This window comes from Paramacrobiotus metropolitanus, unplaced genomic scaffold, assembly GCF_019649055.1.
Source record: "Paramacrobiotus metropolitanus isolate TYO unplaced genomic scaffold, Prichtersi_v1.0 Parri_scaffold0000047, whole genome shotgun sequence".
Lineage (NCBI taxonomy): Eukaryota > Metazoa > Tardigrada > Eutardigrada > Parachela > Macrobiotidae > Paramacrobiotus > Paramacrobiotus metropolitanus.
The window spans coordinates 859,382-883,438 of NW_026570267.1; the positions used below are offsets into that span (position 1 = coordinate 859,382).

At 42.2% G+C, this 24,057-nt stretch overlaps 3 protein-coding genes and 1 long non-coding RNA gene across 6 annotated transcripts; all 4 read right to left on the minus strand.

The window, feature by feature from the left end:
- Window positions 1-2,677: 2,677 nt before the first annotated feature.
- On the minus strand, window positions 2,678-7,404 carry LOC129591592 (vesicular acetylcholine transporter-like). Its single transcript, XM_055487289.1, has 4 exons — window positions 6,108-7,404; window positions 5,467-5,666; window positions 4,428-4,970; window positions 2,678-3,973 (listed from the first exon to the last, which is right to left on the minus strand). Exons 1-4 carry the CDS (start codon window positions 6,227-6,229, stop codon window positions 3,231-3,233), a joined length of 1,608 nt encoding a protein of 535 aa, XP_055343264.1. The 5' UTR covers window positions 6,230-7,404; the 3' UTR covers window positions 2,678-3,230.
- Window positions 7,405-9,995: 2,591 nt separating this feature from the next.
- On the minus strand, window positions 9,996-11,187 carry LOC129591703 (uncharacterized). Its single transcript, XR_008690877.1, has 3 exons — window positions 11,003-11,187; window positions 10,618-10,693; window positions 9,996-10,071 (listed from the first exon to the last, which is right to left on the minus strand). It is a non-coding gene; the product is annotated as an uncharacterized LOC129591703 (long non-coding RNA).
- Window positions 11,188-11,743: 556 nt separating this feature from the next.
- LOC129591542 (uncharacterized) lies at window positions 11,744-16,533 on the minus strand. 2 transcript variants are annotated; one of them, XM_055487211.1, is made up of 7 exons: window positions 16,321-16,533; window positions 15,436-16,126; window positions 14,497-14,893; window positions 13,698-14,157; window positions 13,132-13,496; window positions 12,378-12,779; window positions 11,744-12,203 (listed from the first exon to the last, which is right to left on the minus strand). In XM_055487211.1, the coding sequence occupies exons 2-7, from the start codon at window positions 16,086-16,088 to the stop codon at window positions 12,060-12,062; spliced, it is 2,421 nt and encodes an 806-aa protein (XP_055343186.1). In that variant the 5' UTR covers window positions 16,089-16,126; window positions 16,321-16,533; the 3' UTR covers window positions 11,744-12,059. The 2 variants fall into 2 exon arrangements, with proteins under 2 accessions (XP_055343186.1, XP_055343187.1); XM_055487212.1 differs by having other exon boundaries at window positions 16,378-16,532.
- Window positions 16,534-16,872: 339 nt separating this feature from the next.
- Window positions 16,873-23,990, minus strand: LOC129591541 (DNA-directed RNA polymerase II subunit RPB2-like). Of its 2 annotated transcripts, none has more exons than XM_055487210.1 (15): window positions 23,695-23,990; window positions 23,466-23,606; window positions 23,029-23,333; window positions 22,294-22,635; window positions 21,976-22,134; window positions 20,851-21,851; window positions 20,595-20,703; window positions 20,405-20,527; window positions 20,293-20,339; window positions 19,515-20,211; window positions 18,602-18,823; window positions 18,296-18,403; window positions 18,025-18,233; window positions 17,339-17,534; window positions 16,873-17,271 (listed from the first exon to the last, which is right to left on the minus strand). In XM_055487210.1, the coding sequence occupies exons 1-15, from the start codon at window positions 23,804-23,806 to the stop codon at window positions 17,185-17,187; spliced, it is 3,858 nt and encodes a 1,285-aa protein (XP_055343185.1). In that variant the 5' UTR covers window positions 23,807-23,990; the 3' UTR covers window positions 16,873-17,184. The 2 variants fall into 2 exon arrangements, with proteins under 2 accessions (XP_055343185.1, XP_055343184.1); XM_055487209.1 differs by having other exon boundaries at window positions 16,874-17,271; window positions 17,962-18,233.
- Between the last annotated feature and the right edge of the window lie 67 nt (window positions 23,991-24,057).

Genomic DNA, 24,057 nt, shown 5'->3' on the forward strand with positions numbered 1-24,057 from the left:
TTTGTAGTATAAGAGATACAAAATTATCGTCAGAAATCAGGACCGTTACGTAATACCTTATAGGTTTCTTTCAATAGTGTTTACTCTGGAATGTGTTACGGCTAGTAACCAGTGAGACTCGAAAATTAAAATTAATTTTAAAAAATTTTAAATATTTTTTGCCTGACAACACATATGCGACCAAGGAGTTTCTTTTGATATTTCAGTTTTATTTAATGCCGGAATAATTCGGTATCGATATATTAGAAATCGTTTTTAATAGCTGTTATTTGTTTGTAAAAGCAGCTATGCTCTGCACACAACAAAATGTTTGGAAGTGATCATAATCTGAATGTAAATCCGTAAAGTATGTCAACAGAAAATTATTTGCTTTTCTAATTTGCGCCAGTGAATAAGGTTTTTCTGCATGCCTCGCTGGCCTATGGAACATATTATGTCAATAAGAAATTACGTAAGTGCAGTTTATTTATAGCTCACCAGGTACTTAATTATAATTCTAAATTTTTTATAGTTTTCCACATTTCGACAATGGGTTCTGACGCGCTGTATAAGTTCACTTAGTAGAAATTGCGTAGAACTTGTGCAATACATGTCGACAGTTGTCAAGGTTGTGTCTATTGATAATCGTGCCGATTACTCTGGCACATCGGAGATCGTTAACGATTTTCAAGTTGCGCAGCCGATCCCAGTCGACATTCTTCCCTGAAACCGATTTCGTTGACGGAAGAGTGTTGCGCACGCGGTACAACGTGCAGAATCGTCTCTCCCGTCCATAGATTCTTTCTCTCCCTTTCTGCGCCTGCATCAAGATGTTCAACCGGAAACTTGATGAACTGGCACGCAGCTGTGCTCATATCGAGATCATTTTGGATATTCACTTTGATTGACCGGCCAGATAGATATATATGTACAAAGCCAAGACATTTATCGCGGCCAACCAAATATTTCCGAGTTGTTAGCTTTTTATCACGATTGAAAAAACAACCCTCTGATATTTAGGTTTGACGTCATTGTGCGACTGATTTACTACACTAAGAGAAACACATTAACTCCATATTCGCTCTGACCGGTCAGAATTTCAGCGCACCGTTTCGTAGTGCCCTTCACCAAACTGTCAAAATATTGCAGACTATTTAGTCCTGACGTAGTTTGCTTAATAATCGATACATGTCAATGTGTCTTAATGTACCGGTATCGGTTGCAATATCGCAACTAGTTTATTTTTCGAAGAAACTCTCAAATTTTCATCAAGCTTAATTTCGCAAGTTACCCTTCACAATGGGTAACCGCAGCGAAAAAAAGCGCTTGCAGTTTATGCAGTAAATTAGAGACTTGCAGCACGTACCCGAATGTCTCATGACTGCAACTAATCCTGTGACGTCAATGGACCGTGTGTGTGCAGTCAGTGAGCAGACATAAAATTGCTCCTCGTAGGCATAGTTTCTTTAGTTCACATAATTTTACATACTAATAATTCTGTGCGCAATACTCAGCAGCTACCGTTATTGGCAGACATGAAACGTTTTTCTAAATTGTGCTCATAGGAAAAGTAACTTTAGCCAGGTGGTGTAGGTATTTAACAAAAACAATCGGATACTGAAAATCACTCTAATTGGCTTCGTTATATGCAGTAACTTGCAACGATGGAATACGGTTATGTACGAGTAGTTTAGGCTTTGGAAATCAGAGGGCTTAGTATAATTATAATGAAAATGAGCAAAACAAATACTCTAGCTCCAAGCCTCCAAAACAAATAGTTTTAAAAGCCTAGTCATTGCGGTGGGGACCATTAAAGTACATGGAAAATTGATTGCGTACAATTATATAAAGTTGTAATACTGTATTGCATGTTACGGCAGTGCTGGTGTTAATATGGTTAATCTATTGTGAATGTATTGAGGTGCTAGTTAATAAAAAATCATTTATCTGCATTTTTGTTTATTTAATTAGGTATTTTAAAAAGAGCTTATTTTGTTAACAGCAAGCACTGCTCGTTGACAACAATGTAAAAGAATAGTTCAATTCACAAGTAAGTTCGCGTGAGAATGGACCGTACCAAATTAACATTTCTTATTTAATTGCAGACGACGTAATTGATTTTATTCAACATGTAAAATATTTGGCTACTTCTGCCTTGTAAGGCTTTTAACCTATAGTAAAGCACTGTTTCTCTCAAGCTTTCGGCAAACTCTCCGCTTAAACAAATTAGACAGTTTGTTTTTACTTAATTTGTTATAATGAAGAAACTATGGCATACCGGTTAAAAGTTTTGTTGACCGGCATCGGCTGACTGCCGGGTACGTCACTAGCTTACAATATACTGGTGTCCATGAACCCAGTGACCAGTGTTGTGACCAAAATGAAATCTCACATAGCTCATTTCCCTTAAAGCGGAATAGTTACATTGTTAGTAACAGATGTGGTTGTAAATTTAGATTTTACGCTTTTATTATAGTCACGGTTAATCCTGTAATGACCCAGAATTACAGCCCTGATATGAAGTAATGAAGCATAAAATGAAAGCATTTATTAACCAGAATACGGTTGAAGTCCAAAATAACTTAATTCTACACCTGTTTCGAGGTACATAATGCCCTATCTTTGCGCTATAATGTACAATACAAAGACTTTCAAATGCACTTATTTCGAGCACTATACTGCGTTCTGGCGCCCATGTAATTGTCGCATGGTATTGTCGAACTAAAGGTCACAGTCGAATGTATTCCGTTCTTTTCATGGAAGAAAAAATGGAAAAGATATAAATAAATAATTTCTCTCCTTAACTCAAGGTCAGCAATAGAAAAAAGAAAACAAACCACGTCAGAGGGATGACGTGTGCAGCGCAGATCGCAGTACACCAAACAGACACAGGAGAACAAGAGATTGCAATTTGAGAAAATTGTGACGATCGACAGCGGCGATAACTGCATGGCTGGCAGCGTTAGGCGTATATGTGTACGTATGCATCGGTTTGGTGACAAATCGATCGTTGGTTGATTCGTTAGTTACGTTGTCTTTGAAAGAGCACGTCTGCAGCAAATGTGTAGCCTCTATTTTACAGTGCGCTGTCGTCGTAAAAATGTCAGCTGAGACAGCCGTCGAAACACGGAAACTGCATATATAGAGACCGAAGAAAAGACGAGTTCGGGGGCTGGTGCGCCTTGTGTTAACAAAAACCAGTTAATGCCAGCGCGTTGTTGGTAACTGCACTGTGTGTACGCTAAAAATTATTATTCCATTTCATCTTCCTCATCATTATCCGGGAGAATCCGGTCTGTATCCTTTTCATACTCTCGATGGTATCGATTCATCGACCCATAGGCGCCATTGCGCATAATATTTTTAGGACCGGTCTGCGACATGGTAAAGCGCTGCTGTTCTTCCTGCCATTCGGAGAGTTGCGCCATTTTTCCATCTTTATCTTGCGGCATAATGGCTTGTCCTTCGTTGTAGATGGCATCGTAGTTGTAAGCCCCCCGCAGCCAGTACAGTACCGGCACGTACAGTAAATTACTGACACCAATCATACAGCACAGGACGGTGAAGCCCAACGCTTCGTACACATTTCCGGCAAATACCGGTCCAAAAGCGTAGGCCGTCGAGTAGGAAATATCCGCGATGGCGTACACTGACCCGTACACGGAAACATGCCGTACATCCACCAGATAGCCCAGCGCCGGTAATAGTGCCGTATCAATTAGAGCAATACCGAAACAGATCACACACAGCGGAATAATTAACACCCAGAAACTACCGCAGGCCGGGATGAAAAAGGAGAAGATGCCTTCCAGTCCCAGACCGACTGCGGCGTACAGCCAGCCGTATTTGGGCCGGGTGGCGAGTAGCCGTACTGTCAGCCAAACGCCGGCCACATGCGGCAGGAATGCCGGTAACCAGATCATGCCCTCTTGTGCTGAGCTGACGCCCTCCATACTTTCGTTGATCCATAAGGAGATGGTCGGCTCCAAAAACGCTGCAAATATTACCAATACCGTAAACTATTAAAAACTCTGCTTGGTTAAAAAATAAAGCATTCAGTTCCAGTTCAGTAAAACTGAAATTAACTGCAAGTTAGCAAACAAATACGTAAATTCTGCGTCTAGAGTAAACAGTGCGTTACACTGCAGTGACTGCAGGTATTTGCGTGCATAATTATGTAATTCATGCCTATTTGTATACCTGTATATATGTACGGGTTTCTGAAAACTTCTCCACACATATATACACAGGTCACAAAATAATTACTATCTATCTGCATAAAATGTACAGGGTTAGCAATTTTTAAGTCACTTATTCGAAATCTTATCAGAACGCTTATTATAGTGAAATCAAACATGGATTTGTGGGGGAACATAACGTGAGCAGGTCAGCAGATTTATGTGCTTCCGTATAATTGCGAGCAGAGCGGGTGAACAGCTGTTTATTACCTAATGATACGTTGGCCATCATAAGTGCCCCCGCGCAAATGGCAATGTAGGGATCAAGGAATAGCTTCCACATGGGTGTCGGTTTCACATCGCTTGGCACATCCCCGATGAATTCACGGGGCACATCCATGGTCTTCTGGCGCTGTAGGGCGGTTTTCAGGGCGATATTCTCTTTCGGCTTCATAATCAACGACAACCCGATGGCATCGGCTAAGCAGACTAGCGACAAAATAATAAAAGGTGATTCTTTGCCCATGTGCTGGTACATCACCCCGCCGAAGGGTGGCGCCACTAGTGAGCCGAAGGAGATGAAGGCCAGCGCAATGCCCAACATTTTACTGCGCTCGGCCTCATCCGAGAACCGATCGGCGATCATGGCTAAACCAGCCGTATCGGCAAACGCCGAGCCCACTCCCTGGAGACTACGGGCAAAAAACAGGACACCGTAGGCGGTACCAAAGGCGAAGATGGTCGTGGAAAAAAACATGATAATCAGTCCGAACATCATCGGTTTTTCGTACCCATGTCGGTCAATTATGTAACCTGCAAGCGCAATCGGAATAAACCGGTTTTTGCAGTGCGCTTCGTATGTCAGTAAAAAAAGTACGACTATTCTCTTGCGACCATCGTTATGCAATCTCATCGACACCAGCCGCATCAGTAAAAGCGGGAATGTATTTTCTGCTGTTTGCCGTAACATATAAAAAGTGAAGATTTAAATTTTATGTTCTGATAGCTTAAATTTTTACATCAGATGAAATGCTTTAACTTTATAGAGAAATTTAACGGTTTGAGTGTATTGTATAAAACAGTTCCCTCTAAAGTAAGTAAGTACTAGAAAACAAAACCTAAATCCAGTGTTGCCCACAGGAATGTGTGTAAAGCCAGTTAAGGTAAATACGCAACATTAAAATAACAATGCTAAAAATTAAAATTTTACTAAACATTACTAAAAGTTAATTAGGCAGATTCATTGCTCGCATCGAAGTCTCTTTACGTATACTCGTACGGTACGCGAAAAGTTTGTTCCACTGTTTACCGGAAAAAGGGTTTGCCATGAGTTGTACAAAGGCTTTCGATGCGAAAAGGTAGCCATTATATCTACTTTCTCCTTCGTAAACAGGATCAGGTAGCCCATCTGGACCGGTAACATTGCCAATGGGCGCTCCCCAGGCCTCGATGTCGCGTAAGTATTTGGGGATGATGGGTACAATCACCATGTACAACATGTTGTCCAGTCTAAATGGTACACAGTGTTAAGCCAACGATTACATGCATGGCTGCGGCGAATACGGACGTAATGCCCAGAATCGTGCAGGCATTGTACGTTCAGCTCCCAGCTCTCGCCCTTCCGGTAATCAAAAGCAATCAGTCTATGTCGTGCAAGAGCAATTCACGCACGCATGCTACGTATACATGCAGCGCGCACATCATAATCAATATATAAAAGAAACACCGCCATTTTCACAAGTTATCCCGTCGGGAATAGAATTCTATGTTGACGGTAAGATGGTAAAAGATCAAAATCGGGAATTATTAAACTAGAATTTTTGTAGTTTTAAGTTTGCGATAGAAAAATCCGCCTAATAACAAAAAAAGCCACCAGCACTGGTTTGACCTTTCCAGCAGCGCAAAAAAACATCGCGTCTTAATGAATTTGCAACAAGCTAGTCAACTTACAGTAAGGCAATGCAGACAATGAGCATAACCAGCCGTCTCTGGATGTGTTCCTGCTGGATCTTCTCGTAGAGAAGCATTTTCAGCTCGGCAGTGTCTCGGTTGATGATGGGAATGACCGGCATTTTTGCAGTCTGGCTAATTGCGCTGTATGTCGTGTAATAACAACCGGGAACCGCAACAGCCGCTTTCACTCAGCTCATACAAAAACCGCTTGCCGGACCAATAAAACAAGACCAAGCCGTTATGTATCACTTTGCCTAGTTCCGGACAGCAGGATCCAAACACGCACACCAACACCGCATTGTCCAACGGGCATTACGTCGGTTATATAAGCGCAGTTGATAATGTAGCCAAATTGTTCGGGCAGGCGCTTATTCTATCCGGCTACAGTATAACACAATACAGTCGCATGTAAAAAAGGGCGCATCACAAGCATCGTCCTATCTGTGGCGCGCGGCATAATTTGCATGATGGTCATGATGCTGCATACATGGTAAAAAGGGAAGAGGGAGAGGAAGATCTTGGGACTCTGCTGCTGGTCTCTTCCTCTATCTCTTCTTCTCAATCGTTAAACAGTAAAGATTTGCATACTGTAACAGCTAGCCAATATATCGACATACTCGTTAATTTGGCTGCTGTTGTAGTTGCGATCCAGGAGATATATACATATGCATGCTGCTGTGGACGGCGCGCGCGTGTATATGGAAAGGGCCCAGTGAAGCCCAGGGTGTATGAGCAACTATCCGGATATACCACCACTGCAGGCGGAGTCATCACCATGTTGCCAGTGGGACAGATTGTAAAGTTACCGATCGTGCACACGGTGCGGCCGGCAGAGTCGGACGGAAGCCGATTGGGAATATGGCATGCCGCAACAACGAAACATTTTACACAGAGTGAAACATTCTGCCTCCTATATATTACGTCATTAGCTGCGCGAAGGCGCGCGTGCATGTGTATGGTTGGTTGTTTGATCTTTCACATAAAAATTGAGGAGTAAGAAAAGGTTATCCCGGCGCAAGAGAATCAATGATGCTCGATGCCGGGGATGGGCAAATTGTGGGCGACGACGTCGACAAGCGATGTAGCCGTACAATTGGTTGGAATCTACATATATGCATGCCGCGCGCGGGATCAGACTGCCGGTTGTGCCGGGGCCGGATTCGGCATCGGAAACCGTAAGGGGAAACGAGTGCGCGTGCTACATCTCGTATTCCTAATCAATTCTAATTGCTTGCTTTCCAACTGGACGATTTTCGGTTTAGTTTGGACAAATGCACCATCGCCGCAGCGTCTTTCTCCGTCTTGTGTCATTCAAGCTCGCTTTCGTGTATAAATGGATAACGAGTGTGTTTACTTGTTCACTGCCAACCAGGGCGGGGCACTTACGAGTGGCCACGATGGAAATTATTTTCATCCGCAATCAGGCATTAACAAGCATAGTAATAGATATTATTTTCGGCTACTGTTCAAAATATTATTTCTGCATTAAACCTAATTCTATGGTTATGTGACCGGCCGTATTTTGACTGAAACTGATACGCTATCAGACTTCTGTATTATACGATGCTGTGTTATTTGATTACAAGGTCCATATCCCTCCATAATTTCCATGTGATTTACGAGTATATTATGAAGATGTTACTCGTAAATACCAGTAGAGTAATCTCGTGTCAACATAATAATTATCCGCGAATCTAGTTTATCAGAAAATCTGTTGCATATATCAGTTCAAAATGGAAGAAACAACAAGTTTACAAATTGTAAACATTTAATATTTCTGTGCAATGCTACAGTATGTGCGATTAAATAATATATATAGCGGTATACTGCTACGTACCGGTATTCTGACAAGAGGTGTGACGCATTGACGAAAAAACTACAGATACTTGTACTTGTATTAAAATAATAACAGCTTAATTTTTCACCAGATTAACTACCACCCGAAAAAGTGATAGCATGTTTAAGTTTAGAACAGTGTACTGGTGGAGGGTAGTTTAGTAGCTAATTAACACAACGTGAATTATTTTTTGTTTAAATGGTTACTGAACGGAAACGAAGTGCAGCACAGAAGACATGCAGCATAAATCAAACAGCAAATTTTAATAAATGTAGCGAGTTAAGCTTTCAACGGCGGCCAATTGGTGTCGTATTAAGTTGCCAGCTAAAGATTGATTTTGCCTGTAAATGAGCACAGCGGCACTATCGATCAATTTGATTTGGCTGTTGGTATTCCAATTGCTTGGCAAACAAGATAACGGAGAAGATCGGCCCGCAAATTATTCTGAAAATTGCTAAATGTATGCAGGACGTTAATTATCCGTATGTGCAACTGCATACGTCGTAAGTAGTATGGTGCAAATAGTGGAGATCGGGACGCAACAGAGTATATGCCCGCAGTTTAGACAGCTATACTCCAGACGACTGCCAGTCAACCGGGACAGAGTGCAAGTGCACTTATTCAAAACAGCCAATAGCCACCGGAAATATACTTGCCATTTTCATTTATGGCATATAAGTGCTGTTCTTCCTGTAAAGATTATATGCGCTTATCCGCATCTGCAGCCATATAAGCTGCTTATACATTTACAAGAAGCCTCTCTTATATAATCGTCGGCACTTTAGAAATAATTTTATAATATGTTGGCCACCAGTGAATAATGTCAGTCTTATAGAGCACCGTAGCGTTTTAGGTGTGTAGTTGCAATCAGCATTGTTAATTAAGTGTAGATGCCCGAGGTATGTGAGTTAGTGTGTGTGCTTGTTGGTTGCAAATGCTATATTGTAGAACTTTTGATAATTGTAACTATATATCACAGTACGATTTATGATGTCTACTCTCGCGTATACGCACTTCGGGTGATTCATGGTCAAACCTGGGGGATGCTAGGTTTGTGCGGCTTACGAGGTCATACTGTATTTCGAATATGCGAAAACAAGTTCAGACGTCCAAGGGTACACCATGTGCGTACGGTCCACGTTTCGACTATGCCTTTAACCGCTTTTCGAAAGCGCTTTTTGTATACTAATTCCAGTGTATAAAAAATTGGTAGTGTCAAGTGTCAACAATATTGCAGTAATATTAACTACTTCATTTCTTTGATCTACTTCTAGTATTTTATGTTATAATGTATTCTAAACATAAAAAGTGGAAGCCGTCGACCGCATGAGCGATTATATCTTGATACGCACGAAACTATTCTTGTACGTACTCTGTGTAATATTAATAATGTTACATAAAACCTTTTTTCTAGCACTCTACATAAACGTTCTTGTCAATTTGTTTCAGGTCCTGCATCCTCGATCACCGATTTCTTTGGTCATTCGATAGCGACCTGTCCCTTTTACCCGAAAATATTCTGCACATTGCGCATAGTGATGGTTACCCGATGGCCACTCAGTTCGCACAAATGCCACCTGCGAAGTTCACCTGTTTCTTTGACATGCTTCCTATGGATGAATTTGTATTTAAGCACATGCTTCCTGGAAGCATCAAAATAGGACTAGAGAGTTTCAAGTTTTTTTCATTGTGCGGTTTTATAAGTGCCTGTACTTCTGTTTCATTCTGCCTGTAGCAGGGTACCTTGTTCCCGTGAAAATAAATTTAATTGTGTTGATAAATAGGGCGTTTACAAGCGAATTTATGTATATCAGCATACAAATTACATTTCTTATATAATCTACATAGTTTTCAATACTCCCGAGCAAAACGGCATGGAAAAAAATATGTGGAGTGAAGTTTAACCTACCGTTAGTTGAGCGGATTTGGTGCTTAACTACGAGTACGGTCATTTTACGTTTAAATCATGTGTTTTTTCCATTTTTTTACCCGATGCTTTAAATATGTAACAAACATTACTTAATAATTTTATCACTTACGATTGCGTGTAGTGCAGAGGCACGGCATTTGTTTACTAACGATCCCTGAGAATACACCGATGAAACCGAACATTTCCAGAAGAGGCTAAAATTTGAAAATCCTTGTTGGCTCATGAAGATTAATTATTAGCTTAATCAAGATACCTCACGATAATAGAAGACAACTAAGCTTGCACGAAATACACTACGAATCGGAACACACGCTAAATAATAAGAAACCGTTAATTTTAATTAGCAACAAGACATTTAGCGATGCAGTTGTAGATCTAAGTGCTGTGAACGGACATGATTATATTACAATTCCGTTACTGCAAATCCAGATCATTACTGAAAAAGCAGTTTATATGGGTCAGCAAAAATTCAAACCGCAAGACCACACTCCGCAGAACATCCATAGAAAACAGAATTTCATGTATGTGCATCCTGCGTTTTCTCTGATAAATCACCCCAGCCTAGTACCAAATTGACTAAATTAAAGGCTACAGTTTACCACATGCTTATTCAATCACCATGTATAAACAATTGCTATGTTGTAATTTATTTTTGATTTTCTTTTTTAAGAAAACTTCTACAAAATTAAAAGAAACCTGCGTAAATTTAACCGCGCACTTTCAATCATACCCACACTTACCTCTTCAAATTGCCGAACAATGCATTGCCGCTCATTCCGAAAGCCACAGCTTGTAAACCCGCCATGCTGTTGTAAACTGCAGAAATATTGCGTTTGTGTATGTTGTGTTCCAGCAGTCAAACACCAAAACACAATCATTTAGATTTTATTAAACCAAAATTCGCAATAAGTGCAAACTTGGAGGGAAAATTATAAATAAATGTACACACAATGTGCTGAAAGGAATACCAGTTCCCAATAATTCTGAACTATAGAAGTGCTGATTTTACGTACTAATCCTCACAGAAGCCTACTGTTTTGATATACAGAGTAGTAGGCAATAAACAAATAATATTTTGTCGACGTTGAAGCCGTCAAACGAAAATTTCAGAAAGCATTTTCTTACCTTTCTATACAGGTAGGAATGGGAAAAAACTGATGGAGTGCTGATACTGTACTGGGGATTTGTCATACATGGGAATCCACGATGATACCTCTGGGTGTCATCTGCCAGTGCTCCCGATCCAAAGCTAAAGTGATTTTTTTTGCATTTTGCATGAGATGTGTTCCGACAAGTACGGAAGTTTTATTGTGAATGCTATTCAGCCGGTTTGACTGACAAGCTAATTTGAAGTTAACTATCGGATAATTAATAAGGCTCTAACTCTTCACCGCACGAACACTCATCCCGATTATGGTAATCATCGACGGATGCCTGTTGAAAGACGTCAATTCCCATCCTATGTAATATGTACACGGACCGGAACAACCGTCACGAAAACAATAATCACCTATGTGTCGCGATGAACGGCCAGCAAAAACTAATTGCAAATGGTGCACACGTAGTAGTGGAAACAAGAGCGCATCATTTGGAAAAAAGCTCATATATGTCTCAAAGCTATCACAATAAATCGCCGTTAGTACAAAACCAAAAATTTTCTGATATTTGGTAATGATTTGTTATTTTTCGAGCTATTTTAATGATACACTGAAATGCTTAATATCAAAAGCCATGACCAAATTACTTTAACGTACGTTTAACATTCTTTTCGGGGGTTCAAGATTTACTGCGCAACATCTGCAAGTTTCAGAGAACAGTAACAAAATCATTCTATGGACTAAATTTTTATTATAGTGAGCACTTCTTTTTAATTTTATTGTTTTTCAATCAGACTGCAACACACTAAACAATGGTAATCTCCATTACCTGATAATATTGACACTGAGCAACAAAAATGTTCGTCAAAAGGGAGAGTTAGTAAGTCCTTTTTCGGTGTCACTGGCAAAGCTATCAAGGACTGCTCATTTTAAATTTCGCCATATTTAGCAGCCGAAAAATTTATCAAAGGACAGTGCCGAATTAAATGCGATCAGAAACTGAAAAACACAAATCAAATCACAACAGAAATACTATAAAATCAATTACTATGCACGCATTAGCGGCAACGGAAAACAAAATTAATCTACTGTGATTCTTGTATAGCAGGCAGAGAAGTTTCACAAAGGTCATCCGTAGTAGTCGCAACATATAGCGGAAGAGTAGTGGACAGACTCTGGCCGCGACAAGGATTTTCGTTCTCCAGAGATTTACTAAGCTTCTCCAGGTGCTGCAAAAACGCATAAATTAAGAAATGGATCCTTAAAAGAATTTTCGTAGGCTAAATGGCTAAACAGTCGTCAGTTTTCAAAATAAGGTACTGGACAGGATACTTAAAATTGCAATACCAAAAACCTGTAAACCGCTACCCATTAATCTAGCAACTGGCCCGCTTGTAACGCACCGTTGGATTGGCAACGAAACGGGAATTCCTAGACAGTATATTCTGCATGCTCAGCACACACACATTCCGCCCTTCCTGAATCTTGAAGCTTTTGAAATTATCGACAAGCACAAAATCCTCCGTTGACAGTACTGATTTCGTTTCCATCAGGCTTTTTTCATCCACAATATGACCTTTAATGGCAGTATACACCGCTGCGGATGTCGACGGTCTCCACGCTACTTCCTGTGAGGAGGGCTGAATGCGCGCAATAATCATATTAACCCAGGTCTTTTCCATATTTGCGACTTTCTCCGGTAATGGATAGAATTTACAACTAGATTTAATTCGTGCTGAAAGCTTCGGATGCCGACGATCTTCTGTCAAGAACGGCATTCCGATGCCTTCATCCACATAATACACCTATAACCAAAATTATAATTTTTATCATACGGTGTAAACTGATGATAGATATCTAAGGTACTAACCGCCAACAAGAATGCAATCGCAACAGAGAAATTACTAACACATCATTATACATGTCACCAAGAGAGAAATTACCAACGCACGATATACCACTTTTTTCGCATTTCGTTGTCTAATGTATTGCACAGAAGGTAGGGACAAATTAACTTATATATTCGTTTATATATTACATTCAGTGCCAACTTTAAGGTTAAAGATAACTAACGTGCCACCTATGCATGGCGTCATTATTAGAAAGGTCATAATTAACCAGATGCTCAGACTCTAAGTCTGTGTTAAATATACTCACATGAACATGGTCCTTATCGATACTTTTCAGCACTTGGACTCTGTGCAGTTTCTTCCCGTTAGCACTAACCATACCACAAACCACATCAGGATCCGGAAGACTATTGTATGGCTGTGGTAGCTCGTCCAGAATATTGGCCATTTCTTCATCCAAATCCTTCTGCAGTCGTTCGTATGAAATAATGGACGTATTCTCCCCGGCAACAAAAACCCGTACTATACGCGCAATAAAATGCATGGGATTCAGATAGCGCATCAGGCGAAACTCGAATTTGGTGCATTTGTCCGGAGATAAGGCTAATGTCAATTTCTGCGGTCGTCCATGGTAATGCCGCGCAGAACACGATCCTTTCTTTATACAGTCCCCTGAAGAGTCAGAAATAAAAATGCCCCTTATATCAAAGATTTCAAATTCTCACTTCCTAAGATGATTTAATGTTACAAGTACACAAATACAAGCATGTTTTGGAAAATAAATAACTTGATTACTATGCCATATACATAATTCCAAAATAGGTCACAAAATTTGTGCGAAATTTCAGTTTGGAGGGCAAATCAAGTGCTTACCATAGTACAGTTGAATGAGGCATGGCGGTAACTGCATGAACCGCGGGCTCTGAAGGATTTTTTGGCTAGCTAACACAACCGGCGCCGGGATAATGCTGTACCCTTCTGCCGCACTAGCCATGTACAAGACAATAGGAAGAATCGGTTTCCATCCTTCATCCAGAACAATGCGACACGGCATACTGGGCATCACCACTTTTTCACCGTTTCCTTTAGCTAATGCCGCGTATTTGGATGTCCACAACGCGAAGGATTTCCGGACACAGCCAAAGCGTCTCAAAAACTGCAGGACACTTTGAGGAGGCGCCAGATGCACGATGAGATCGGCGTCATCAATACCAAAGTCACCGGCATATTTGTCCGGAATGGCTAGAATGCGAATCTGCTCCTTGGGATCTGACTTCCACCAGTCACGAATGCCATTCACCACATCATAAATGGAATCGTTTTCGCTAACGGCCTGTAAAAAAAATTTATTATAAAGAATATTTCATGAATTTTCAGATTTCTTTGAGCGGCAGCAACCACAGAAACACATCGACTGCGCTCTCCGTTATAAAGAGTCGTTGCAAACAGTGAAAAAAAAATAACAACCTCCAACAAAAAGTACTCAATCAGTAAAGATCTCATACCATGCGCAAGTTTTTCACTGCTTATTAAATCTTTGAACTGTACATACCAAATTCTCAAGAAATTCATTAATATTGCTATCTGTTTCTTCCGCAGGAAAAAAATCTTTCCTCTACTGTTTAACTTCTAATTTTTTATATAAAGTAATAAGGCGTACTACATTTTCTACCTGGAAGTCATATTCAGCTTTCGGTGGCATGCGGCCACTGCGTTGCAGCGCTAGACTCTGCTTCAGTTCGGCACTCTGCCGGTCAGAGCCGACAAACAGAATGATTTTCTCTCCTGGCTGCCGATCCTGGAAGGTTTTCTGTGCTTGCATAACCCACGGAAGGCTGAACTTGGCATTCGTTTCGAACAGCTGAATCGGGAGTTTTTCATGGACAACCGCGTCCAAATAGTTACCAATCACAGTGCAGACGATATTCTCCAGTTTGCCCACCAATTTCTTCATGGCCGGTGATGACGCTGACGCGGCAAACACGTAGTTTATTTCGGGGTTTTCACGGAAGCGTCCTAGTATCGTTTCCGTCAGGGTCGGATTAATTCTCAGCAAAACATCGATATTTCTACGACCACAACAAACACATTTCGAATTTTCAAAACAGCTGAGCCAAGAAAATCACGGTTTAATAACGGGCGAAATGTTAAACACCAGTGCCATAATTGTTTAAATATTATGCCATACAGTAACTGGAAAAAGGTCACTAAATTTCTTGGCCTGATTATTACCATAGTAATTTTTAATTTACATAAGTTTTAAAAATATAAAGTATACAACAACGAAAAAATGGTTACATTCCATCAAATTGGTCACATTTCACTATCTTTCATTTTTCCACTTGCAGAAGAATGCTGAACATTTGAACATAAAACATATAACATAAAAATAAAAGGTTAGTAAAAATTTCTTTTTATAATTACCATAAAATTGTACACAAAATACAAAACAAAGCATGCAACAATTAAATACTCAAGTTAAGCAGAGATATTTAAATATTTTTCTGTATTAAGTCCCCCGCTGTAAACGGATGGTTGTAAGTAAGGTCACCAAAAGTTCTTTCATAATTAATAATTCCGATTTTCATAATTCCGTTACTTATTACGATACCTGAAAACAACGATTTCAACTTTCATGAGATTGATGGGCGCGGACCAGAGACGGCCCTGTGTGGCGAACAGCGTTAGCACCGAATGCAGTGCCACCACCAACACATCACAATTCTCGGCCGTCAAATAACTCTTCTCCTGGAACTCCTTTTCGTCGGGCAATTCAAAAACATTCACCACACGGAAATCCCGGTCAAACTGCATGGCCGCCGTGCGGATCTCCTCCACCAACGACAGGGATTCCTCCAGTGTCGCCACAATTACAATGGCCAATGGGCCTTCATTGTACGACTGCGCCAGATGACGGCGGGCACATGACTCCGCAATACGCAGCAGCATGGGCACCACGAAGCCCGCATCCATGGCGTTGTCGTAGTTCGGAGGGGGCTCGGGCGCCAGCAGCGGATTCTCAATGTACACCACGTTGTAGCGGTGCACGATGTGCGGCCACAGCAGCGACTGCATTTCGGTGCGCCGCGGACCGGACAGCGAGAGGACGAGCGGGCGGACGTGCGGATTTAGCGGCAGGGCGCCGCTGATCAGCTGTGTCCGCCAGGGGAGAGCGGCGAGCCCGGTGTAGAAGAGCCGTGAATGCTGACCGAACAGGGTCGACTCGTCTTCGCAGTACTGGACGGGTGGACGGCTTTCCGACATCTTCGCAGTCAAGAGTTACAAAACCACTGCGGCTAAATCTGACAACACAGACATTTAACGTTTGGATGTGGTCGAATATTAAGTGAACTTCAAAAACCGTATTTTCAAAGTGCAGGCTGCAGTGTTACTAAGCAAAACTTTATCTTTTACTGAGTTAATGAAACAAAAAAGGGAATTATATAATATGGCTGCTTATTTCTGTCAGTGCTACACAGTGCACATCCGCACGCACGTTGCAACGATGTAAGTCATTAGAATGAGAAACATCACCGACACCTTCTTCGCATACCATCAGGAATGAGGAAGCTACTGGTAAGCGAAATCTCTTGTAAAACTCATAAAAATTAAACTGGAGATTGCTCCGTTCTGAAGAAATTTTCCATATCGTGAAAAAAAGAAATAAAAAACTACCACAGAAATCTAGACGAAAACAAACAATAATATTTGTGTGTTGTTTTGGTCTTACAGGTTGCTTGTTTTGGTGTTTTAGGGATCGTCCAGGACCGGAAAACTGCTGTAGTCACGTGAGACAGATCAATCAGCGAATGGGGATTCATGGACCTGGCATACGGAACCGCCCCTCCACGAGGAACATTACGACTGTTTTCACTTGTGAAATTATAAGTACTTTAACTGTCACACAAAATCAATACTGTATGTAAAAAGTTTTCTATTCGCACAGGACACTTTTACAGTTTCAATTTTATTACCTTTAAAATGTCCTATAAAAATTCCTTTAAAAAATATATAACAGCGTCTGGACTCAAGAAAGACCTGTTACGTAGCGTGATTTCGAACAAGTTGCGCGACCGCAAATTCGTAACTGCGCAGCAGCTTTGTTTTACAGTAACTGGTTCCTGTATTAAACTTTTCATAGTCAACTTTCTCAAAATTGAAGACCCGGTTCCATTCAATCAAATCAGCCCGGTGAATAGGAATTCCTGATCAATAAAGCAGTCTAAAGACAATGGAATTTACACCCATCACAACAGTTAAAAACCCTGTACAAAAACCTCATAAAACATCAACATAGCGCGAACAAGGCCTTTCGCGCCGGACTCTCCATAAAACAACAAGAGCTCACAGTCGACACTAGCTAAAACAGAATGCGCGGTGAGATTCCCATACACATCAGTTCCTGGAAGAGCAGTTTGCAGGCATACGGAATCGTGATCTGCGAAACCTGCAACGTACCATCGCGTATGTATCATTGTTCCAAGAAAAAACCAGCCAGACAACATAATACATACATCAACCTTTCGAACGCAGCGTCGGCATTCGAAGGTTCTGTTGGTCAGATTAGCCACAGCAATCAATCCACACTTATCACACACATGCACACGATACGGATCCGACACTTCGAACAATCGTTCCCGCAGATTCAGAGCCGCGCCATGGCTTATCAAACAATCCCGTTCCATTTCACCAAAACGTAACCCACCGCCTCTGAAATAGACAAACAACATTGTAACAGTATGGGAAGACAACATTCCTATAACTGGGTCCAGGCCCGCCAGAAAGGGGGGGCGCACCGGCGGGCGCCCCCCTTTTGCGGATTTTTGACCGCCGGGGGGGCGCATTTAAAGTACTGAAAGGGGGCGGGGCGAGGCTGGCCGACGTGTCACGTGTTACTTTTCGCCATACTTTGAGTCCGGCAGACCGCCCCCCCGGCGCACTTGCGCCCCCCCCTTTCCAAAAACCTTGTGGCGGGCCTGACTGGGTCACATAAATAAATAAGAATGCTGAATTCCCATACATGGTTTTCTTAAAATGGGACGACAATGAACGATTTAGTAACAAAAAACCCCAACAATTACACCCATGGCCCCGAAATGAATGTATTTAATACGACGGCAGAAATATTGGTGATCACCTCGCCCTTCCTTCCTGTGGTTGTCTACACAGCACGGTCACGGCTCCACGTGCACGGGCGTACATCTTATTTTCCACCAAATGCTTCAAGCGCTGATAAAACGTTGGTCCAATATACACTTGTGAGGTGAGTTTCATGCCGGAAAATCCATTATACATCACTTCATTGCCATACTGATTATATTGCTTGTCTTTCAGGATTGCAGCTATTTCTTTCACTTCGGGAGACTCGAATGGGGTACCGACACCGTAGATCCCTTGAACTGCGGAAGCCTGAAGAAAATCAGTTAATAGCTCGTATTCAGGAATCAGGGGTAAGACGTTCACGCGATTACTTTGCCCTGGAGACATTCCAGAAGATGACCAATGGTCATACGGGACGGAATAGCGTGCGGATTGATGATAATGTCCGGTGTTACACCTTCCGACGTGAAAGGCATATCCTACAGAGAAACCTGCTTATTGATTCTTCGATTAATCGGTGCCGCACATACTATTCGATACGAGCTGGATAGAACAAAATATCTGTCAAATTGTCAAGTTCTAACGCTCTTGCTTCCGTTACAATAAAATGCCCTCACTTAAACTCTGACCTGTCATAATTATTGTATAACACTCGGATTGGTGGTTTACCGCCGTACCTCGGTTGGATATATGATACCAACAGTTCCCTTTTGTCCGTGGCGGCTGGCGAATTTGTCTCCCATTACCGGCGTCCTCACAGAGCGGACCCGTACTTTGCAGAATTTGTTCCCTTCCACATTCATGCTCACCATCACCTGGTCAACAATACCCGTTTCCGATGAGCGAAGCAGGACGCTGGTGTCCTTCTTGGGCTTCTCTGTTGACATTTCCGGATTTACCTATTAAACAGCAAACCGCAGCACATTAGAATACGTTTCGTTTAATTTTTGTTAGTGGGGGTACATGGTATAAAATGTACTTACACTTTCGCGCACTCCCAAACACATTTTGTTTCGGTTTATGAGAGTTTTGTAGCCAGAAGATTGGTATACACGGGCGTGAAAACCGTTTGTGCACTGGCTTGCAATTCAAAAGTTTAAATGCGTTCAGGTGTACCAAAGTCTCATTATGGACCGATCTCCCTCAAATTTTGCACGTAAATGCACATAACCACGAAGAACGTTTTTACACCAATCCACTGTTCTAGCATGTTTTTCAAATTTTAAAATGAATTTCAAAAATTTTAAAATTCATTTTAAAATTTGAAAAAAATCATGGAAGTCTGGATCGGTGTAAAAACGATCTTCATGGACATGCGCATTTACGTGCAAAATTTGAGAGAGATCGGTTTATAATGAGACTTTTGGTACACCTGAACGCATTTAAACTTTTTGGAATTTTGCAGCAGCCATAACTCCCGAACCGGATGTTGCGCGCACAAACGGTTTTCACGTCAGTGTATACAATTCTTCTGGCTACAAAACGTCATAAACCAAAACAAAAATGTGTTTGGGAGTGCGCGAAAGTGTAAGTTTTCGTGCATGTACACGAATTTGGTACCATGTACCGGCCCACTTCCCTTAATTTCACCTCTTCATCCGACAAAGGCCTAGCTCGCGATCCGGTGGTTGTGGTTTTTCCAATAATCGCATCACTTGCCGACACCCGCACTCCCGGCTCGATAATGCCATCATCGTCCAGTTTTTCGTACATAACCGGCCGCATTCCGTCGCATTCATCCGGATCAGGCACTTCAATTTCTTCCATGTTCTTCCGGTACGTCGACATGCCCTCCTTGGCCTGATACGACGTGTACAGGGTGTGCCGAAACATCCCCCGTTGGACCGCGGCGGCATTCAAAATCACGGAATCTTCCTGGTTGTAGCCCGTGTAGCTGGCAATGGCGACAATACAGTTGATCCCGGCTGGCATGTCGCGGAAACGTAAATGTGACATGGAAGCTGTTTCAACGAGCGGTCGCTGGGGATAATGCAATATTTGCGCTTCACTGTCCATGCGGGTGTTGAAATTGGTTGCGTAGACACCCAGAGCCTGCTTGGACATGGCCGACTGGTAGGTATTACGCGGTGACTGATTGTGATCTGGGTAAGGGATGATCGAGGCACAGACACCCAGGATCATGGAAGGATGGATTTCACAGTGGGTGTACGTATGACAGTATCCCCGGTTGCGAGAGAAATCCCGTGGATGCATGGCACACATGATGTACTCCTCCTCGTGAACGTCAATGTATTCCACAAACCCCTCCGAAAGTAATTCATTCCACCTGCAATATCGAAGTTTTTGGCTTTAATTCTGGTAAAAACATTATAAAGAATCAGTAGTCTGACATAATCTTTATATTCACCCAAACGGTTCGTTCATGTACAGATCCTTGTTCGTCAAAAGCATCAACTGCAAAACAGAGTAATCCAAGCATTCGAAGACTTTTTCTCACCAGTAAAACAGAGCAAAATTACCTCGGTCTTCGTAAATCTCAGCGCTTGTTTTTCCTCGTCAACAACCAACAAAGGCCGAGCCGCTCGGCCGGCGTCCGTATAGATGCAAATTTCGCGATTTGCGAAATCTTGCAGAATTGACACCTGCAACAATTCATATCATGGACCATACAAAAAGGTCATTTCTTCGAAACCATCCACAATGGCTTACTTCTTTGTGAATGACTCCTCTACGCCGGAGTGATCTGACATGAGTTACGAACGCAGTGGGATTACGATGAATCCCCAGCCAGGTTCCATTCAAAAACACCTTGGTCCCACTGAAATTATTGGCAGAAATCAGTATAACGATACGACAGTGTACCGAAAAATGCACTGACAATATATAACGATCATGATGGCCCTTGATGGGTAATTTCGCATAAAAAATTACCCATCATAAGTGACAGCAAACTGGGGAAACTTACGACAAAATTTCTGAAGGACTGATGCTGAATAATGGATCAAAGGGCCACTGTTCCAATAACTCTGCAATCTGGGAATCTGCATCGGAGGAACCAGGAGTTATAAAGGCCATCAACGCCAAGTTCTTCACCAATCCACACGCTTGTCCTTCCGGCGTCTCCGATGGACACACAATACCCCATTGCGTGTTGTGCAATAAGCGCGGTGCGGCTAGACGGGTTTCGTGGGTCATCGGTGTGTTCACCCGTCGTAAATGCGATAGCGTAGCACAATACGTCAGCCGATTTAGCACTTGCGCCACTCCAACACGTCCTGTCATGTTCGCAAGACCGTTTCCGGTTGAGAGAAAATACCGCATTCCATCCGTAATTACAGAGCTTTTGATGAGAACGGGGATGGCGACTTTCTTCCGTTTGTTCACGTATGGCTGCATTTTCTTTCGAAGTTCAGCACACATTTTCAGAAAACACTGCCGAAACTGAGCAGTCATCAAGGGACCAGCTAAATCCAAACGTTTATTGGCATAATGATCCCGGTCGTCCACATCGCGAGTACTCAAAGCTGTGTCCAGCAGACGCATGATCATGTGGCCGAGAAAATAAGCCTTGACCTTGGCATTTTCAGCTCTGGTTCCCATGTGCGGCAGAAAATAAGTGTTCAAGAGATCCTCAGCAAATCTCATCCGTTCCTCTCGATGCACACCTGGCTGGGTGGCACGGTTACCGATAAAATTCAGTGCCAGATCCTGAGTTTCGATCGCTAGACTGTCCGTTATGGATGCCTCCATCCAGTCCATCACCAATTTGGTTTTCTCGGAAATCTTCACATTTCTTTTCTCGGAAAGTCTAACCAAGTCTTCTAAGTTTTCACACACAATGTGCTCCAGGATGTCTTTCACGGATTCACAGCCTAACGCGCGAAACAGGATCACCACGGGAATTGGTTGCCTGACAAACGGCAGGACGGCTACGATAGGGTGTCCCAATGTTGTCATGCCCAAAATCTAACCGAAGACCGTGACCAGGTAAGTACGGCAATAAGATTAGATCCAAATTCATGACACACACTATTGTTAGACGCAACCATAGTAATTTATTGTACTAAAAATTCTTAACACACATACATACCTCCTTATTTCGCTTATGCATTTTCAGCTGCAATATATTCGGCGCTTTGGTCGAGTTTTTTGCTATGGATCTAATTTCGGCGATCCAGTTATACTTCGCTTCCCGAGATCTGCAAACGCGGATTTCATTCGACGCCAGTCTCTCCTGGGCAATAATAACCTACAAATTCGAGATCTCCATTCGCAACAAGCAAAACAATAAAACACTTCTACGGCAATCATAACTCGCATTTATGGTATGGCAATACAAAAACTTGATAACCCAAAAACGCCATGAAATCTTTACTGATCTAAAGTAATGATGCCATTCCGCACTTACTTTTTCAGAGCCATCAATTATGAAATATCCACCGGGATCCATCGCGCACTCGCCCATGATCGCCATTTCTTTATCTAAAAGTCCGGCTAGCATACAGTATCCCGAGCCCACCATCATGGGAACCTTGCCGAGAAAACATTTCTCGTGTTTTATCCGAGTTCTCTCGGGCTTGCTTGAGGGATCGTATATAGTCTCCTCGATGTCAACGTAGAGTGGGCTGGCATAGGTCATATTTCTTAGTCTGCATTCGCTGGGTGTCATCATTCTTTTGTCATTGTTGATGTCCCAGAAAACCGGGCGAGGGTGAATGAAAACTTGCTTGAATGTGTACGTATACACAGCCTGCGAAACCGTAGCAGATTATAATGACACAACACTATTACGAAATTCGCAGTGTTCAAAATGAATAACAATATTCAGAAAATTGCAAAAAAATTATGTACTGCAAGAGTATGAAAATTTAAAATAGATAAAACATTACCAGAAAATGCACGATGTAGTGCATGCCGACGAAAATAATTGTATTATTTAAAGCATTAATCGATAGATTGACTAACCACTAACATTAATTCGCTCCAATTTTTCTGAAAAATCGAAAATAGTAACTTAATCGGAACAATAGGTGCACAATGCACATAATATTATCAAAGTATGTGAAATTAAAAAACTGAAATAATTTAACAAAAAAAAAAGCTAAAAGTTTCGGCTGGCTGGGTGAGCCCCCACAAGTCATACCGGTTGTTCCGCGACGCCCTTCTTGTGAGTAACCTCCTGGACAATTTCAATGGGTTTGGTGTCATCGATCACCTTCTGGATGCCGTTTTCGATGAATTTACTGTACGACTCCAGTTGCTGCCGTACCACGCCTGTTGCACGGAAATAGGCGCCTTTCAGATTCGGAGCAGCATACGCATCGTACTCCTCCGGTGTTAGCTGGTTCTTCGACAGCAGGAGCTCGTCCGTCACGACTTCCGTGGGCTCTTCTTGAGCGGCGGCCACAGCAGCCAAATCCACGAAATCGCTGTTGGTCATGGCTGCCTCTGTGCAGAAACATTCGCATTAGTGATTAGCCAGTCAGAACACGGCGATATTGTCGAAACACAAAACCACACAGACTGTGACAGAACTGTCGTATACTTCGATATCCACCACACATTTATGACGACACTAACCCACAAAGGCAAAGGGATCAGCAATGCCATCTGGCACTGCATCTTCCGTGTCCATGGCGTTTCTCTCTGCAGCAACACCATTTGTACGCACAACAGCAGTCTGGTCTTCATCGACCATCACTTCCATGGATGGCCCATCACCTGCAGCCAGTAAATGCTAGTTAGTTGCGGGCTGGGAATGCATTGTGACCACGGAGAACCACCGTAAGCCCACATGCAGTTGGCGTACCATCACAGATCAGATCATTCTTTGTTGGTCTGCTGTCAAGTTCCATGTCCTGATCAGCATCGGACGGCGCAGACCGTCTTCCGTTGCAATACACAGACTTGTTGTTAGCCATTGTTATCGCAGAGATCAGATTTTCAGATCTGTCACAATTATGAATTATGATCCACAAATCAGCGTATCATTTCTGCATTGTGACAATTTCGCGAAAACCTCATTCATTGATGCATTTGTCAGAACAGCACAAGGTGTACGCGCAATGCATCGCTGAACTGGTAACAAAATCAAGCCGCGGCAAAAATTTTTTTGTGTTGAGGAGTGTTACGCTGAATGGGTCAAGACCGCTAGGAGGGGCGGGTTTGATAT

What these genes read in the sequence shown, in the direction of transcription:
- LOC129591592 (XM_055487289.1), bottom strand. Translation starts at nt 6,229, where the DNA reads ATGCCGGTCATTCCCATCATCAACCGAGACACTGCCGAGCTGAAAATG. An exon ending in CATGGCAAACCCTTTTTCCG is followed by an intron (nt 4,971 to 5,466) that starts GTAAACAGTGGA and finishes TTGCGCTTGCAG; the next exon opens with GTTACATAATTGACCGACAT. An exon ending in GATGGCCAACGTATCATTAG is followed by an intron (nt 3,974 to 4,427) that starts GTAATAAACAGC and finishes TAATATTTGCAG; the next exon opens with CGTTTTTGGAGCCGACCATC.
- LOC129591542 (XM_055487211.1), bottom strand. Translation starts at nt 16,088, where the DNA reads ATGTCGGAAAGCCGTCCACCCGTCCAGTACTGCGAAGACGAGTCGACC. An exon ending in AAGCTGAATATGACTTCCAG is followed by an intron (nt 14,158 to 14,496) that starts GTAGAAAATGTA and finishes TTTTTTTTACAG; the next exon opens with GCCGTTAGCGAAAACGATTC. An exon ending in CCTCATTCAACTGTACTATG is followed by an intron (nt 13,497 to 13,697) that starts GTAAGCACTTGA and finishes CTGACTCTTCAG; the next exon opens with GGGACTGTATAAAGAAAGGA.
- LOC129591541 (XM_055487209.1), bottom strand. Translation starts at nt 23,806, where the DNA reads ATGGCTAACAACAAGTCTGTGTATTGCAACGGAAGACGGTCTGCGCCG. An exon ending in GAGGAGTCATTCACAAAGAA is followed by an intron (nt 20,528 to 20,594) that starts GTAAGCCATTGT and finishes GAATTGTTGCAG; the next exon opens with GTGTCAATTCTGCAAGATTT. An exon ending in GGCCTTTGTCGGATGAAGAG is followed by an intron (nt 18,824 to 19,514) that starts GTGAAATTAAGG and finishes GCTGTTTAATAG; the next exon opens with GTAAATCCGGAAATGTCAAC.